Below are 18,842 nucleotides of genomic sequence, written 5' to 3' on the forward strand. Positions count from 1 at the left end.
GGTGAAATTGAGTTTGACACCCTTGATCTAGATGTTGCGAGTGTGAGACAGGTCTGTGTTTGTTTTGTATTGCGATGTTTTTGGCCGTAGCTCTCTCAAGTTGATTAATGTTTTTGCAGTCTCTTTCTTATTGCTGCATCATAAACGCTGAGCTTAACTGAAGCAAGCGAGGCCTGCAAAGCGTTAGATAGTGGTCTGAATTTCTTGGGGATCCTTTGAATAATTCATTAATGCATCCTTAAATTCATTTGGATCCCACTGTGGTTTGCTGGATCCCTGAAGCCTGAGAAATTGCTCTGTAACCTTTTTCCAGACCAATAATCATCAATGACTTTGTTTCTCATCTTTTTTTTGAATTTCTTTTGATTAAGGCTCCGTATGATCTGTTCATTTCTGAAGTTTCTAAGCCAACTTCCTGTTGTCAGATTAGGTTGACTTAAGTCATTTACATATTCTACAGATCAGGCTTAAATCAGGTGTGACAAATATAATTGAGCCAAAAACATGATTCCTAACAATTAATCAATGATTTAACATGGAAAGTATTTAATGGTAGGTTGGATGTTATTTTTCTTGTTTTTTTTTTTTTTTTTTCCTCTTCATACGTTAAATTTTGATGTGATTTTTTTTTTCCCTATTCATTCTATTCACTGAGACAAATTTAAACAAATTAAAAAATAAATAAAATGTTATTCATGTGGTTAAAGCGACACCAGTTCTCAGTGGCATAATCTCATGCTTTTGTAGCAACATCACGAATGGTGGCAAAGATTGCCAGAGTCTGGGTGAAAGGTCATAGAGAGACATTACTGAAGAAGTCATTTCTTCATCAGTTCAGTTGCTGCACAGCAAAAGCACTAGCAACATGTTCTGTCCCCCTCCCAAGTCATAGACAAGACTTGTTTTGTTACATAATGTGCCTTTTTGATGTATACCGAACGACAATGAGCTACTCATTGTGTAGCATATAGCATCAAAAAAGCTTGAGGACAAAAAACTGTCTGAATATTTTGAAGCAAGAAAGGTTTTCTTCTTTAGATTCTGTTTTTTTTTTTTTTTTGTAGGAACAGGCAAAAAAATAAAATTTTAACTTCTTCAGGTAAGTGAAGTTACCTGATGAATTTCAGGTAATAGCTAGGCTTTTGGGTCAGACTATATTATTACCAAAATGTATGCCTGTTTCAAATATGCTAATTTCTGCTGTAATCAGCGCTGCTCTTAAAAAACTCCAAAGAGTCGAGCAAACAGCAACTGTCTTAGTGTCTGAAAGACCACCCAGCAAATGACTTACCCGTACTCAACAAAAGCGCAAAAGTTTAGGAATAATGAGTTTTTCTATTTTCCCTGTGAGGACAAATTTACCAAGAAATGGAACAGGAAGACACTTTTTCCTGTAGATACATGTGTGTGAGAGAGATATTGATAGATATACACGCAGGAAGAAAGAGAGAGGAGGTGCAGTAGGCAGTAAGCCCCTGAGCAGGACATGATTGCAGTGTGTATCTTATCTGTGTCAGGTCCTCCTGAGGCTAGTGGAGCCTAGCTGAGCAGAGCACAAGCGCTTCAGTGACCAGTCAACCGTGTGAGGGTAATCTCCTCACTCCTTCACTCTCTATCTCTCTCTCCCATTCACTCTATCTTTCTCCATTTTCCCAGTAAGCCCCCCTGTGGGAGAAAGCTGAGCTGCACACACATACATGTTAGAGACTCACAGAAACAGACAAACGCATTTATCCACACACGCACACACACATGCATGGTGTCTCGCACACACACACACACACACACACACACACACATAGCCTAAAGGTGATTGCATCCAGCCAGCTCTGTATGTGGAGCCTACAGGTGAGAGCAGACATCATGGGCTAGATTACACAGGGAAGACCCTGTAGCCAGCAGAACGGAGGTGTCATCAGTCTAACTCTGCTCAAACTGTACTTTAAGAAGTTTTACAGTTTGACAACAGATAACATCTTTAAGACAGCTGATGAAGTAAGTAAATGTGCTGAGCAAATAGATAAGGTTGTATTTGTTAAATTTAATTATGTCAATGTACATCTATGTACGGATTTACTGGCGCACCAGAAGCGAGGTTCAGCTCAGAACGTTTGCATGTAAATAAAACGCAATTAGCTGCCTTTAAATATATGTAATTAACTAATCAAAAACGAGCGTGTTAAAGTTCTGGCCCTTGAAGCAGTTCGTTCGTCTCTGCCTTTCTTTCATCCTTCACGCGCCTGTCCGCTCGGCTTTAACAACTCAGCCGTCCCAATCAATTAGCCGACATGCTGGACTTTCATTGAGATTAAGTGACTAATATCAGTGCTCGCTCACGAGAAAGACACTTTTCACGTCTGCCCAACAATCTGCTAAGTCAAACCACATGTGGTAGGCTAAGGCATAAAGCCTGCAAGGGGTCCTCTCAGCAATGAAAAACAGGTGCTCTACTTTTTGGCCATGTAATACCCCATTTAGCCTCTGGAGCAAAGGTTATCCCGCTAATAGCTGCCTTGTGGTGCACTGGGAAGAGCTACACACATGGCCGTATTGAACATCTGGGACAGATTGTGCATACTTGCAACATATGCTTCAAGTTCAATTAAAATGAGGCCTTGGCACATTTATTAATCTTTTTCCCCTTCTCCTCGCTCTCTCTTTCGCTCCCTCTGCTCTTCGAGGTCTCTGCTATAGGTTTGCGCCATAAAAGAGGCCTCCTTTGACCCGTCCTTCATACTTACTCGTACCATCTGAAGCCGTGGCTCGCGTTCAGCGCAAAAGATAAGTTTGCCCAGCTCTGGAGCTGTTATTTGTTCTGCACTTAACCAGGTTGGAGGTTGAGCAAAGAGAAGTGAGAGAATGTGTCAAAAGGAAAAATAAAAAGCAGCCGAGGAGGTGAGTAAAGGAAGAGTCAGAGGAGAGCAGAGATGTATGCATAGGAAAAAAAAAAAGTAAAATGTCCCCCTTTCAACCTCTTTACAGCTTCAGTGAAATGCTAACAGTGAAGGGAAAAGATGGATCAAAATGTATGAAGCCAGAGTTGGTAAATTGTGGCTTTTGTGGCAGCTGTGCTATCCGGCCCCCCCAGCCCTCTGTGAACAGAGAGCAGGACTTTTTTTTTTTTTTTTATTTGGAATAATCAGTTTGGGACCAAATCTGACTGCAGCCACACAAGCTGCCTCTGCACCTCATTTCAATATAAAAGTGGGGGGGAAAAAAAACCCAACATTTTTTTCATATAATCTGTAGCTTTCCAAATGCCTATATTTTTTTAATTTCTAACCCTGAGAGGAGGGAGAAAATGCAATGAGGACAGATGTAAAGAAATGGTAAAAAAAAAAAAAAATGAAAAGGGTTCAAGGTTGTCTGGTTCATATCTTCTGTTTGTAGCTTCACTCGCTCCCCCTCCCGCACATCACAGCCTCTGAACTTCACAATCATGAAACTTTTCTTGTGCATCACCGTGGGAGAGGATGTAATTCTCACATATCTTTGTATGCTCATCACCAAACTGGCAGCCCGGCTGACTAACTAGTGGAATGACTGTTTGACCATCTGCACTGCATGTTTTACTCTTTTCTTCAGTGCTTCTGTTAGAAAAAAAAAAAAAAAAACACAGTCTTAGTAAAGTCTGTTTGCAGACTTACTGCTAAACGGTGGGATTAATTACACTATGCATGCTATTATGGAAGAATAAACTCAAAAAAGATTTCCAAAACAAATAATGTAAATTATATTGCACTTTACTTGCTAACCAGTAAAGTGCACTATGTTCTATGCCCTGCATCACACACATCTCTATAGGCAGCCATATTGGTGGTGGCAGAATAATGCTGCGGGAATCATCATCAGACAATCATCAGCAGCCGTAGGATGATGGCAGGGAGACTTTTCAACATGGAAGCACAATTACAATTTTGGAGCACTTTGTGTTTCTACACCACATCAAATCCCATTAAGCTGCACTGAAGCATGTTGCTGTAAAGTGACAAATGTGGAAAAAGTTCGAGGCACAAGCATTCTTTTGCAGAACCGTGTATCGTGTTTTCAATATTAGAAAAATAATTAACCGAGAGTTGGATCTTAGTAAACACTTTGATGCTTCTTTCATACTCTGATGGGGTAAATCTTATTGTAGTATCAGAAGAAAACAATTGTTTAAAATCAAATGAACAGAAATTCACACACAGAAAACACGAGTAAGTGTATACAACAACAGATTTTGGGGTGGGGGGGGGGGGAGGCGGGATACAACTCCCAAGTGGAGCATTTTTCAGGTCCTATCCAGTGGCATTTGTTTCAGTAGCTGCTCCTACAGTGTAACGAGCGGAGGCCGTAAAGCAGCCACCTGTTGTTACCTGATATTGTCTGGACAAGGACAGATGCTGTTTTACTGCAACATAAAGGCACAGAGAACGGACCTAAAAAGCTAACTAAGCACTTTAAATAGGTGCGTGTTCCCAGAAAGAAGGTTGTGAAGCTTAATGTTTTTAAATGCAAATTTAACACAGAAATGCAGGGAGGGAAAATCTAAGGAGAGCGCACCAACCACTTCAGGAGACCAAAATAAAACAAACTACAAAGTGGAAAGGTGAGGAATGAGACATGCATTTACCCAAAGAGAAAACTTAGAAAAGGTTAAAAGGTTGTACAATCTGTGAACATGTGTTTGTGCCTCAGGCGGTGAGAATAACTGAACAGGGGGAGGAGACGGGAGGGGATGAAGCAGTCATTTTGTTAGTCTGTATGTGTTTCTGGTCTGTGAAGCAGTGTCAACCTCTCCTGAGGCGATCTGTGTGTGTGCGTGTGTGGGCGTGCATGCGTGTGTGTGTGTGTGTGTGGGTGCTTCCCAGACATGAGAAATAATTACCTTGTCATCTTTGTCAAAATCCTCATCCTCATCTTCCAGCAGGTCCTCCACAGCTTGCTGACAGATGCAGTGGAATGAGAAAAACGAGGACAAAGAGGCATTAAAAACATTAGATAAATATCAGATAAACACAATCTCAATGGCCAAAGAGGGACATTAAAGCTGATTGGTTATGCTTACGTCTGCCTAGAATTTGCTAATGAGTATGGATAGCCTGCAGATAGCTCAACTACTGGATTTATGGGTGCTAAAAAGTCATCAGTCTTCAGAAGTAGAAATTTAATTTTAGAACCATTCTGTTGTTCAAACATGTTGTCACTTCTGGAAGTGCAAGCGAATGCTCTGACTTTGAATTTCAAAGGACAGAAGATTAAAGTCTATTCAACTACATAAATTACATTGCAAAAATAAAAAATAAAAATAAAATAAAATTCAGATGACACAACATTCTTGCTGGGAGGGGACACAAAAAAAAAAAAGCGTCTGCTGAACTCCTTAACCTTTCCGCAAACTCCACCTCTACTTTCAGTACGTCGACCTACTTCACTGCTTTCATGTTCTTGCAAAAAAGATGCTCTGCGAGAGAAAAAAGAGGGGAACGAGTCCTGAGCCCAGAGAGAAAGTCACAAAGAACGGCAACTATTTGCTTCAGTGAAGCACGACCGATAAAACCGGAGCCGGTGTCGCTCTGAAGCCCCAAGACACCACGAGACACTCTGTACAACAAGAAGAAAAATTACTCGCCTTAAAACACAATCACATTTGCACACTTTCAGAACAGCAAACGCTGTGTAGCACAACACAGCTGCTTAATAATAAAAAGTTATTAAGCAGCAGAAGTTTTACGTTCACATCAAGAGGCATTCAAATGAACAAAATTCTGACTTTAATATCTATACTAGATTTTGGATATACAAAGCATAACAACAGACGTATCAGTAAAATGTTTGGTGAAGGAAAGCACGTAATTTTTAGCTTGACTGACTCGTGACTTGTGCTTAGAAGCTAAAAAAAAATCCAGTTTCTTTGTGATCTGTGAACGCACCATGAGTAAGAACAGCCAGGTTTCTGAAGCTACAACATCCTTTGACGAGTAAGTTGTTGCTGATGAAAACAAAATCCTGAAAGCCGGCTATTTTCAATACCAATAAGAACGGTAAAAAAAAAAAAAAAAAAAAAAAATGGCCTAATTTTTACTTTGCGTTTTCAGCAAAGCTATGTTGGCTTTTCCATAAAGCTAACACAACAGCTATACTTTGGAGGCTGCACCTCACGTCATTTCGCTCCTGTTATTTTTCTAGTTTTGTTCATTTCGCACCTGATTTTTCCGGAAACAAAACGGAGAGGTCTGCCACAGGATGTAGATTCATACTCCGCCCTGGGGCATTTTGACAATTAGTGTTCAATGACACAGACGAGGCCTACTTGTCTTTGTGGGCATTCTTAATTTCAGCGTCTGAAAAGCATGGGTCACTGCTGAACTTTATTCACCCTCTTTCTGTCAGTCAAACATCGCAGCTACGAGGCCACACTCTTGCTTCAAATGTACATCAGCAAACACTGATATTATGAGTCAAACACAGTGGTCAACCCCAGAATTTATCTGCTCTCTGCCAAGCGTTGTATTACGGAGTCCCAAACTCCCTGTAAACTTTCATCAGGCCCCGACTTCACCACAACCCTTCCCACCTCCAGATACAGCACAAACTACTTTGGAGTCATCCAAAAATCATTACTTAACAAGACAATGGCCTTTGTCCTTTTTGTTTTTCACTGGAATACGGGGGGAAACTGTGCAGCGGCTGACATAAGCCTCTTATGTAAATGCAGCTTCCCACACAAACAAAGAGGAGTTCAGAACAGCAGAGTTGAAAGGGTAGAATCAATAGCGTGAGTGTTTGTGAGTGTGTTCTATCAATAGCTCTGAATCACTTGGGTAAAGAGTTGTGCATGTATGAACAAAACTCCACATTTTTCACTGACAAGAGGAGGAAGTGGTTACTCCGGCTGTGAACTCCATCATCCTCCAGACAAATAAGCACAAACTGTTCACATTTGACAGTCTCTTTATTGACACAGAATACACCCGAGCACCACATTATCCCAACACCAGAAAGAGAAATTCTTGCACTCAGCAAAGACGAAAGATGTTTACACAAGTCCGTAAAATGAAAGCCTCGTGGCATTTCCAAACAAATGAACTATAACTGTTTAAAAAGACATCACAATTCCCCTCGAATCTATTCACGCATGCCAGCACGGCGGCATTATAGAGTCCTCCAACACAGAGGGTTTTACCAGGGCACGCCTGGCACATGTTCCGAACTTTAAACAAAGGAATAAGCGTGAGCTAGCTGGAGAAGCATGACCTACAGAGACAGGGAGAATGATAGAGTCGTTTGTCTCCCTCTGCTCTCTGCTCCGCTCGCTCCCTTCTATTGCCTCTGGTTACAGATAGAAGTCATGCTTCCTGCAATGAGACACAGTGTAAAATTAATAAATAAAGCGACACGGAGCATGTCATCTGCCCTGAAGATTGCCACGGCTAAACGCGCGCACTGGAGTTTCAGTGAGGGAGGATATAAATTACCACTGCTGATGAATTTCAAATATCTTTTATTCATTCTTTGAATTCCTCTCTTCTTGTCTGCTTCCTTTCGTCTTTTTAAGATCTATTTGCTGTTTTTTTTTTTTTTTTTTTTTTTTTTCGCCTGCTTTTCCCTCCATTATAATTTTGTTTGAATAACTATCATTACGCTGCGCTGGCATCCAAAAGCCTCACTGTCGACGGGATCGCGTTGCCCGCAGAGCTGCTCCAGTCAGTTCAACATATACCAAGCCGAAGATTACCATATTCAGACCAATAGAAATAATACAAGGATGATGCCGGGTATTACACTGTGCCCCATAAACACATAGATTAGAGGCTGATAATGTAAGTGAATACAGTGACATTGAGAATTTTAATGGCTCTGAATGTGTAAATGTTTCTATTTGGCCCAGGTTTAGAGCCAAGAAGCTGGGTTGGAGTAGAAGCCATGCAGCACGACAAGGACTGTTTTCAGTCATTGCATCTCCTATTACGTCTGCTCACTGGAAAAAAAATATGTACCTCTAATACCTCTAATGCATGTGTGTTTGTATGTGCATAATCTTAGTTATAGTAGAAAACTTGTTATAGCAGAAAGAAAAATCGAAGACACACCACAGCAAAACCTTGTGTACATAAGCATTAACTGTAAATTACAAGATTTGGTTGTGAATAAGCAGTGCAAAAAAATAATAATAATTTCAGCAGCTGCCTTTTAGGTACCTGCTTGCATGCCATCAACAGTGCAACAGCACCCCTAGTGTGTTGTTATGGACAGAGACGATGGGCTCAAGGTTGCAGAGGGCTATCACTGTCCTTTTGTGACTGGAGAACACATGACTCAACAGTGCTTACTGTATGTCGAAGTTTTTCCACACACTGGAGCTTAGTAACAATAAAGTTCAGTGTGTTTTAATAAGACAACGATGAAAAATGATAAAAGATTTAAAAATTGTGTGGCATGCATTCATAATCAGCCCCACACCGTCGATACTTTAGAGAACCACCCTTCTCTGTAATTGCAGCTGCAGTTCTTTCAGAGTATGTCTCTATCAACTTTTCACATCTTGAAATTTTCTTTTTACCTTTTCTTCTTTGCAAAATAGCTTGAGAGGTCATACTGCCTGGGGACAGTTTGTGAATATTAGTTTTCAAGTCTTTGCACATATTCTCAGTCTAATTTAGGTTAGGACTTTGACACATGCATATGGTTTGGTTTAACCAATCCTCTGGCTGTATGTTCAGTATAACTGCTCTGCTGACCAGTGCACCTCCATCCCATTCCTAATTAGTTTTTTTTTTTTTTTTTTTTTTGCAACAGGATTTTTTCCTAGGATTGTCTGAAATTTCAGCCCACACATCTTCCCCTCCACTTTGACCTGATTCATTGCTGAAGAGAGGCTTTCTTGCCATCCTCATGATGGATTGAACAGTACATCATGGCATGTTCAATGCTTGTGAAGTCACTTTATTAGCTAACCCTGCTTTCAGATTCTCCTCTGAACTGTCTGCTGTGCTCCATAATCTTCGTAAAGCTATTTCTTCACTAAACTTCTGTAACCAACCTCTGATGCCCGTCAGAACATCTGTACTCATTCAGGAAATACACAACACACACAAGTTGACACTGTTTACTCATCCAGTAATAACAACTATTGACAACAAGCAAACTAGATTTTATTGGGAGGTATCAGAGTAAAGGTGGCTGAACAAAACTGCACGACACACTTTTCAGATCTGTATGTGTAGAAACATTAAATCCCAATAAAATACATTGAAATTTGTTGTGCTACATGACAGAGGGGGGGTATGGGTATTTTTGCAGGTCACCGCTCATCTGAATAATACTAGCCACATTTTTTTTTTCATGTCATAGCCCTGTGTGGACTTACACATAAGTTAAAAGACACTCGGTGAAGAAAAACAACTGCGATTTCAGTAAATCAATTTCCTTGAATCTAAACTGAGCATAACCTGTTTGGATCAATGAACCAAGTGGTTACAGCAGCTCAGGAAAAGGGAAAGTAAAATTGTACAACCTGAACTAGTAGCAACATCATTTTCACCCTTGCTCAGGAACACCTCCGAGCACGCATCTCGTTCTCCTCCCCGGCCAGACGGAGTTCCACTCCTTCCCCTCCTCACCTTCTCAATGACAGCCGCAGGGGGAATTGACGCGGAGGCAGACATCCAGGTGAACACGAAGATATACTTTTTCCCTTCTTTTTTTTTTTCTCCCATTCCTATATCCCTCCTTCCTTCCGTCCTCCTGCTGTTTTTCCTCTTTGATATGTAGGGGGGTTTTAACCTCTCCAGCTGCTGAGGCTTGGCGTGGTGGCTGGCTGGGGGATCTCAAGGCCCTGCTTGGTATGCACTGTCCATGAGTGTGTGTGTGTGTATGCGTGCGTGCACGTGTGCATTGCCTACACTACAGTTTCTGCAGACTAGCGGAGGGCTGTGCGTCTGATAAGACTGAGCCAGGCCGACTCACATGGGGGGGGGGCTTCACAAGCTGTCAGAGCCATGGCCCTCAGAGGGGGGCCCTTCCTTCTGCACTCCCCGAGCCAGGGCTCACCCAGTGGGGGGGCTAGATAGGGTTGAAGCTGTGGTGCTCCTGGAGCTGCAGGCTGGTGGTAGGGGGTAATAAGGGTAGCTATATATTCAGAAATGGAAAACCACATTGGCAAAGATATGAGTTTCTGTAAATGAATATGTTATTGCTATATCGTTAGCGCTTGTTTCAAATATTTCATAGATTAAGCAGCCAACTATTAAAGAAAGATGACATTACATTACAACTAGAAATGCACTGAGACACCAACGACCTGCTGCTCAGAAAGTAAAACAATCGACCTTTTTCAGAATAGTGATTGCACGCTATCAATTTGCAATTAGTTAAGTTAGTTACTTTTTAGTAGTAAAAAACTTCTTCTTTATTACAGGAAGTGGATTCTTGGCTGGGAAGCCAGAGATATCTTGAGAAACTCGCATAAAAGGGAAACTGAAAATCACTATGACGTTTTGAGACACATCAGCAGTTCATTCAGGCTGTAAGGGAGAGCGAGAATTATTGCAGATGACAGAAATACACCAAAGTTGCTCTGTTTCATTGTTTGGAGCTTTAAACCTCTGTTTATCTTACATCCTGGGTTTAGAAACGGAGGCAGCCTTTTGCAAGCCTCACCGGTCAGGGAGCGATCTACAATGTCTAGAATTCAGCGGACTCAGAGACACTGCTGTAATAAATACTAGAGTATTTCCACCCAGATTATCTGTGGAAATTGCTAAGACAAGCTGCTAAAGACGGCTGTATATATCAGCCATGCCTTTAGCCATGTTACCTTTTGACAGAGTAAAATCCTATTTTACAAGTGCTTTCTCACACACGGGGGACATTGCTTCTACTCTCTATATAAATAATTAAGTTCTGCTCTTGGAGGAAAGGCTGTGAAAACACTATTGTCAATGCTGTTCTTCTCTCTTCCCATATTCTAATTACTAAAGGAAAATCAAAACAGGCAGGTCAAAATGTACATAATTCCTATATCGATGCCCATCTAGCAATCTTTTTGTGGACAACTTTAAAGTCTTAAACTTCATCATTTGCCCAAAGGGCTTAACAGAGGTGGCCTTATTTGATTTTCAGTTCGTCCCCCCCCCCACCCGACTTCACGCGTCTATAAACTTCAGCTCAAGATTTAAACCGAGACGCTCACAAGCTACAACAGAGGATGTGCCACACAGACAAAACAACAACAAGCACTTAGGCACAGACCCTGAACTGCTGACGTTGTTTGCAAAGAGCACAGATACTTCCAAAGGTTCAGTGTGATGAAGAGAGTTAGACAAACGGGGGAGGGGAGAAGGCAACATGATGAAAAGGCAGACAGGGAGGATTCTGCATTGGCGTCCCTGATGCTCCCGTCCCGCTTCAAACTCTGCCCGTTGCCTGTCTTTCTGCCTGCCAGCCTGCCATCCTATCTGCCAGTTTAGCAGAGACGGAGAGGCAGCGAGAGGAGCAGAGATGAGCGGTGCTGATGCCGGGGCGGCACGGGGGAAATCAGCGGGGCACAGGCGCTCCCAGTTAAAAGTGACATGACCTTTTGATTTTGTCACCTGTCACCAACTGCCATGTCTGACTCCACACGGAGGAGTGCCTGCCATCCACCACTGCTTCCTTCGCTGCCTCTGTCTCGTCGTCTCTCTCTCTCTCTCTCTCTCTCTCTCTCTCTCTCTCTCAGAAAAAGCTTCTCTGTCTTTTTCCATCTCCTGCTCCCACTCCATCTCCTCTTCTCATTCTCCTTGTCTTTCCAGAGTTGTGTTCTTATGGGGAAAAGTGAAGGTGTGACTTCTTAGAGGAGAGATGTGGTATAATAGGCAGGAGTTTCCTTCTTCTTCCAGTTTTCCTGATATTTACTCTCCTCTACCTGTGTTTCTGCATCCCCCTTAATGAGGGCAGATGTCAAGGCTCAGGATGTTCAGAGGCACAGGGAAGCTGTTTGAGATGCAAAATCGTGAGGAAAATAGAAGATACAAAAACTGCAGTGAAGTATCGGCCTGGAAATCTAAACGGTTAAATAAAATTGGATATCACGCCCATCTCAGAAAAAACATAATCAACATGAAATAATAACTATTGGAATTCAATTACTTAAAAATCCTTTTTTAAACAATTGTGCTTCTCTGTTATAATCAAACAAATGTACTTTTCTACAAAATAGCACTTATATGTAAATACTTAGGATGTGGAGTGGATTGAAAGTAGTTAGCTTTCTCTCCACCGAAGGCACGTTTCTAAGTGTGAAGTATCTCCGGGCCATTAAGGTCTCCTCTTCCGTAATGGGCTGGCAGATCCATTGGGTGAATCAATGTAATGGTCTGAAGCATGGGATAAAGAGGATGGCCCTCCAGTGTGACGAGGCCTAATTGCCCGTCATCCTGTGGCGGAAAGAGACATCACCATGTTCCATATGTACCCTCTGCAACAGCCTGCCCTCAAACTAACACCTTTACAACATCTGGTAAGGGCCTTTCTGGGCCAAGAGAACAGAGAGGAGGGATATGTGTTGGGAAGCGTCCCTGCTTATTAAACGCGGTTGCCTGTCGCTCTTCGGAAAGCCGATGTAAATTACTACAAAACCCTGCCAGTAAATATGCAGAAGCATTCATAACCCTTGACCTCTGTAACATTAAGCGATGTTATAACCACAAACTTCTATGGACTTTATGCGATAGATCAACAGAGTATGGCATGACTGAGAGGCTTTGGGGGAAATTCTCACGTCAAATGATTTCTACCAAAGTTAGCTGCTTTCAGAACTCGCCTAATATATAAAGAGATATCAGCTCAGTCTTAATCCAGCTGCTTTGTAATGACCTCAGAGGTTCGGTTGACGACATGAAGTGAACAAAAACCAAGATGACCAGGATGACACGCAACGCAGACCAGGGATCAAGTTGTTACGGCACTCGAAGCAGGGCTAACTCAAAATACAAAAGTCTGATCATCTCACTGTTCAATCCATCACCTGAAAGTAGACAGGCATGCCACAACTCCAAAACCTACTAAGCTGCTCACCTAAAAAGGTCATTTACCCTGAAACCACCAAAACAGAGCGTGGTGATGACAGTGTCACGCTGTGGGGATACTGAAGTTAAACCAAGTACGAGGCATTCTAGCAAAGAAAAATGTGGAAAAGCCTTGTTCAAAGCCAGTGGAGACGAAGTCTAAAAGACTCAAAGCTGGATGAAAACAGGATGAAAACTGAAAAAAAGCCACAATTTTTAATTACTTAAGACAAGACTTTGAAAACCACATATCCTTTCTCTTCACAAGTGTGCCCTACTTTGTTTTGTTCTGAGATAGGACGGCACAATATATTGTAAGTTTAACATTTTCAAGAAAAAAAAAAAAATGGAACAATAAAAATATTGCAATTACGGTAAGTACTTGGGCTGCAATACTCATTAGCTAATTATATAAATGCATTTTCACTATCTAGGGTATCTGGCTCCAACACACCCAAAGCTGCGTTGCATCAAAGCTGTACACTAAGGTTACAAATATGACTTCTGAGTAAAATATTTTGACTTTATTGTTGTATCAAGACAAAATATAGGAAGTTCAGTCTTGTAACATTCCCCTCCTTCCAGAAATCTGCCAATGCCGTAGTGGATTACATCCATTGGCTACACAATGTAACATTTTAATCTCCAAATGACATACATGCATGCCTTTAAAATTCAAGTCCACCTCCCAGAAGAAGGGACATGTCACGAATGTTGAGAAGTTTACTGATAATGCATCATCAGGTTTGGAATGACAAAATGGGAGCTTATTTTACATAGATTTGAAAGCATACACACAATCCTCTTGTTTGTTTCAGAGAGCATGGTCCACTATCACACACAGGTCAGCCAACGGTGTTAAAGAATCAGCATCTTCGGGTCAGAGTGCTACAAGATAAGAGAAGAGGTCGGAGACCTCACTGGTGCAGTGCCTCCTTTAATCGCTGTTTTAAGGACGTTCTGACTGCTAAGCAGGTTCTGGTCAAGGTTGGGGCTAGGGTAAGAGGTGCTGATCTGGGATCTGTTTACAAAGCAGCATGTAGCCACACAACAGTCAGTGACCCTGAATTATGAATTGCTACATGTTGAGAACACTTTGTTTTCTCGCAGCAGACAGGCCGATGGACTTGTTGCTGCAGTGTAGGAAAAGAGAAAGGTTCTGCACGTCGGACCTTTCAGGTGAAAAATGGCCAATTCTTCGAGAAGTCTTGACTCGAGTGTACGTATGTTTGTTTTTAGTTTTCTCTCCTTTTTCCTTGACTTTCTCTCTCTTTGCCCTTTTGCCTGAGAGTGAGCTCAGCAGAGATTCCTTTGGCATTACCCTCACCCCAGACTGCTGGAAAACCGAAGTGCACCGGATACTGACCCTTGCTCAGCTCTGCACAATGCTTTAATTTAGTGTGTTGTTAAAGGTAATTAGAAGGCCTTATTCTCCTTTTTCCTAGTTTGTTCTGGTCGGTTCTCTGCCAAGAGCAGGAGGAAAGCAGTGAGTCCACCACCACTTTAGCTTAATAAAGACTCGGAAGAGGGAAACCAGGAAAAGGAAGCAAAGAACCACAGATATTTTATGCTCTAAGTGGGATCAATCCTCCACCATATGTTCTGCTCTCCAAAACTGGAAGAGGGAAACCAAACAGGGACATGACTGAGATGATACTTTGCATATAAAGTGTGAGTTCAACACGAATTTAGGAATGAACTCAATAAACTCTGCTTTTACTGTATGTTCAAGTCTTGGCAGACAAGAAACTGAGCTAAGAGAAAATAATCTTCATGTATTTCCTTTTTATGCGTCTGTCTTGTTCTGGTAACATGAGGTAAAACATCATTGGTGGGTCTGTTTGCCTAGTAGTGTCAGGTCAAATCGCATCTACAAAAGTGGGAAAACTAGATATCCCTCTTGTTGCATAATTAATGCTGTAGACTTAATGGCAACAAAACGGAGAGGTCACAACAAGTGTAAGGACGCAAAGACGGCAGACGGAGCCACAGAAACGACATCAACAGTGAAACAAAAGAAAATGCAAGTTGCAGAGAAAGAAAATGAAATGAAAGAAAAAGATATGAGCTAAATGTGTGAACTGCACCAAAATTCAAGTGTATACTCAGGTAGCAAATGTAATTCACATTTCACATCAATCTGGTGTGTACGGATCACTGTGTCTTTATGTCTACGTGTGTGTGGGCGTCTGCACATGCTTTTAGGCACATGTGCAAATAAATAGAATTGGGAATTTCTTTCTTTATGAAGGTGTGAGAGAGACATGAGCAAGCCCCCCATCAGCCCTCATTGATGCCTCCAACACCCCCACATCCAGGCACCAAAACACAGATCTGAGGAGCAGTGAGAGCCATGCAAAACCAAACCTTCATGTATTTCGATAATCAGAGAGTAGACACAAATGTGCATCAGCTTTTACCTAGGACACATAAAGCATTTTTGTTGTATTCGGTTTTGGATAACAATACAATTCATTGTTATCCAACACATATGAAGCACACGTGTCAAAGCATATGTAGAGTGTTTTTGCAATTAGATGTAATCAACACTTTTCTTGCAGCTACATTATTATTTCTGAATAAAAGGAAATAAACAAAAGTACTTCAGTAAGCAAAAAAAAAAAAAGGACCACAGCAAACAATATTTGCCAGAATTGTATAACAGATTAACCTAAACGTTCACAGAGAGCACATACAGCATAATTCAATGTTAGGGCGTTCTCACTTTTCCAAAGTAGTTTTACTCCAACTCTGTCTCCAAGCTTCTCGACCCTCCCTTCGCCGCAAAAAGTCTGCATCGACACTCCAGCGCCAACGTAGCCTATATGTACGTTTAAGCAATTTCCGGTCCCCACCACACAACAGCGTTTATCTGACTCACTACTCATACAAGAGATTAAACACAAGGGGAGTCAGTTATGAATTTTTCGCAGCACAAGAAAGTACAACCTTGATGGCTTGAGTTAGAGGGAGGGACAGAGAGTCCTCTGAATCTCCAACAATCTGAATGTGTTGACAATAAAGTTTCACAGTAAAATATAACCACAAATCTTCAGGATAACCACACACAAAAAATACTGTAACAGAAAAATGAAATGGGACTAAAAAATGTGTAGCTAAGAGCTGGTGGCAGATATTTTTCCTACTTTAAGGAAAGCATTAATAGTTCTCCACTGCGAGTGAATTAAAGTGTATCTACAATACATCTATAAACTTTTGCCTCATTTTACTTAAGATGTGTAGAGTAAAGCATGTAGGAATCAAATTCATCAAGCTGCATTTCTCTAAAGGAGAGGGGAACTTACTCTTTTTTTGCAAGGTTACATGTATTTAATTTGTCAAGCAATGTCGCCATCTACAGGTAAGAAAAACAACCTGCTTATATTTAGGTCTCATTGTTATATCTGTGCAAATTTATTTGCAAAGGAGCATTTTCTTTTTTGAATGTGAATTAAAAGACAAAAACAATAAATTATGTTGAAAGGCCATTATCGAGATATGTACAAATTGCATCTGGCCAATTTTTTCTCGATTTCATATCACTTTTTAAAGTGTCAGAGGCTTTGAAACAGAGATGATCTCCAAAGACTTATAGCTGTGTGGTGTATGACATGTTCTGTTCAAATCTAATTCCACTGTTATGTATGAAATTACAATGGCCGACAGCTATTAGATTTGGTTTAATATAATGACAGAATTTAATACGGGCTTCCAAAATTCAATCCAATCTAATCCAAAGATTCCTTAAGAAGAGATAAATATACATACAGAAGGCAAGGACGTTAAAAAAAAAAAGAAAGAAAGTGAAGTCTGTTAACGGGTTATTTCCGACTGAGTCTTGGAAGAAGGCACTTATTAAAATTAATCACTTCATTGTTCACGCTCACCCCATAGTCCGGCTCTCTCACTCGTTTTCACTCTCTGCTCTCCAAATGTGCCTGGCCATGATTAAAACATGTCTGTTTCTCCATGACATTGCTTTGACATCATTTAATTGGTATAAGAGATAAAAAAAAATAAAATGAATAAAATAAATATACTACCAGGTAAGTGGCGTAACATAGCTCAAGGTGACAGCCTATTATTTCTGTCGTCTCTTTGCCTCAAAGAAGGCAAAGAGAGAAATGTGGGATGCGGTGGAGAAATGCAAGCTCCTTGTTTGCCAAAACTGGGTTTTTCATTAACAAAAACTGGCGGACGCGCTTAAGAAACATACAAATAAATTCAGAGTTTGGAAGTAACGTTTATTTAAAAAGATGAGCTCTAAAATCTCTAAAGAAATGTTTGTTGGTTGCATCTGCACATCTGCACTGATTATAGTTATAATCATGTAACTAATATCCACATTCAATGAATGGTAGCTGTGTACAGTTAAGATATATATGTGCTGTCAGCAAATGTGAAGTATGAAAGGAATTGTGATGTCTTGATAAAAAAAAAAATACATATTTTTTTTCTTTTTGAATCACGGACAAAAGAAAGGCGGAACAGTTCCGAACAGAGCAGAGGTTTACTCACGACGTCTTGCCTCGTATCCCTCCCCGACGCGATGAGAATGTAGTTCCAGGCCAACGGCAGAAGCAAAGCCAGAGGAATCATATAAAGCTCAAAGTTCCAGACAACAATGGTGAAAATCTGTCGGAAGAGAAAAGGGAAACAAAAAAAAATGAGGAGAGTGTAGATTGGGAACGCAAACATTTAATAGCCCGCACTGTTGATTGCTTTGAGGTGGCTGCATGTGCGTTTGGTGATAATACACAATTGCGTGGAAACAAAACGGAAGATGGAATAAAGGCAATAGGAGCCGAGATCCTAACATCTTGGCCTCACGGAGATGTGTTGGTCTGCAGTTCAGGAAGGAGGACGAGTTTGAGCCGCCATAGCCTCTTCCCTTCGTGCCAATCATCCAACAGCCCGAGGTCGTGTACCATTTCAGACGCAGCTCATCAAAGCTGAGCCTTTCGAGCTCAACCCCAAACTCCAGAATATGACCCCGCACACCCCGAGTCCCTAACCCTGTCACTCCAAGCCCCAATACCCTCTTCTGCTGCTCCAAAAGACTCATATGCCCCGTCTCTAACCTCCACTGCACCTATCTGCCAAAACCATAACCCCTACACCTCCCCTCTCATCACCAAACAAGAAGAGCACCATCTGAAATTGAACCTTTCCCTAAACCCGGTATTCTGGTTTTTGTAAGGCTCCTTCAGCCTCCAACAACAGATTTCTACAGCCGTTGGAGGAGATATCTGTGGGAAAGTTAAATTGCAAATGCTCATGGTTTGATATTTTTAAGCAGTATTGTGCGAATAGTGAGGCAGCTTTGTTTCAATTGTTGCTTTAAAAAAAACAAAAAAAAAACTGAGATGGGTTATTGTGTGGGAACAACATCCGTCAGAGACAAACAGACACAAAAGCATATTTATCCTTTCAAATAGTATCATGTTTAAAGCGCGCAGAGATTTCTCACGACTGATAAAATCTTGGCGGCAATTATAACCGAACGCTGAAAACGCAAGCCGTGCCTAATGCCTAATGTCCTCTAGCCAAACATATTTATCAAATTTAAAGAAAAAAAAACCAATTTTTCACAAAAAAGGAGAAAAAAAAAAAAAAAAAAAAAAAGATTTGAAATTAATTACTCTGCGTAGAAATGCATCTCCATTTAGCAATCAGCTTTGGCAGGAAACTTTCAAGACTGGTAAAATTGAGACTATTACTATATAAAGCAGATTTATTGGTCTGTGTTGCAATTAATCCATTCTATTTGTAGAATAACACTGTTCACAAGTGGAAAGGGGAAGGTTATTACAA

At 41.0% G+C, this 18,842-nt stretch overlaps 1 protein-coding gene across 5 annotated transcripts in view; it reads right to left on the reverse strand.

The window, feature by feature from the left end:
• Positions 1 to 18,842, reverse strand: part of mctp1a (multiple C2 domains, transmembrane 1a) — a 157,693-nt gene that overhangs the window by 34,060 nt on the left and 104,791 nt on the right. For all 5 annotated transcript variants that reach the window (XM_015030062.1, XM_015030059.1, XM_015030060.1 and 2 more), the window contains 2 exons: positions 17,547 to 17,663; positions 4,871 to 4,927 (listed from right to left, as the gene is read on the reverse strand). In XM_015030062.1, the coding sequence (XP_014885548.1) occupies positions 4,871 to 4,927; positions 17,547 to 17,663 (174 nt within the window). The remainder of the gene's footprint in view (positions 1 to 4,870; positions 4,928 to 17,546; positions 17,664 to 18,842) is intronic.

The sequence above is a fragment of the Poecilia latipinna genome, unplaced genomic scaffold (genome assembly GCF_001443285.1).
Source record: "Poecilia latipinna isolate Pla-1442-1.1 unplaced genomic scaffold, P_latipinna-1.0 Scaffold171, whole genome shotgun sequence".
NCBI classification, from domain to species: domain Eukaryota; kingdom Metazoa; phylum Chordata; class Actinopteri; order Cyprinodontiformes; family Poeciliidae; genus Poecilia; species Poecilia latipinna.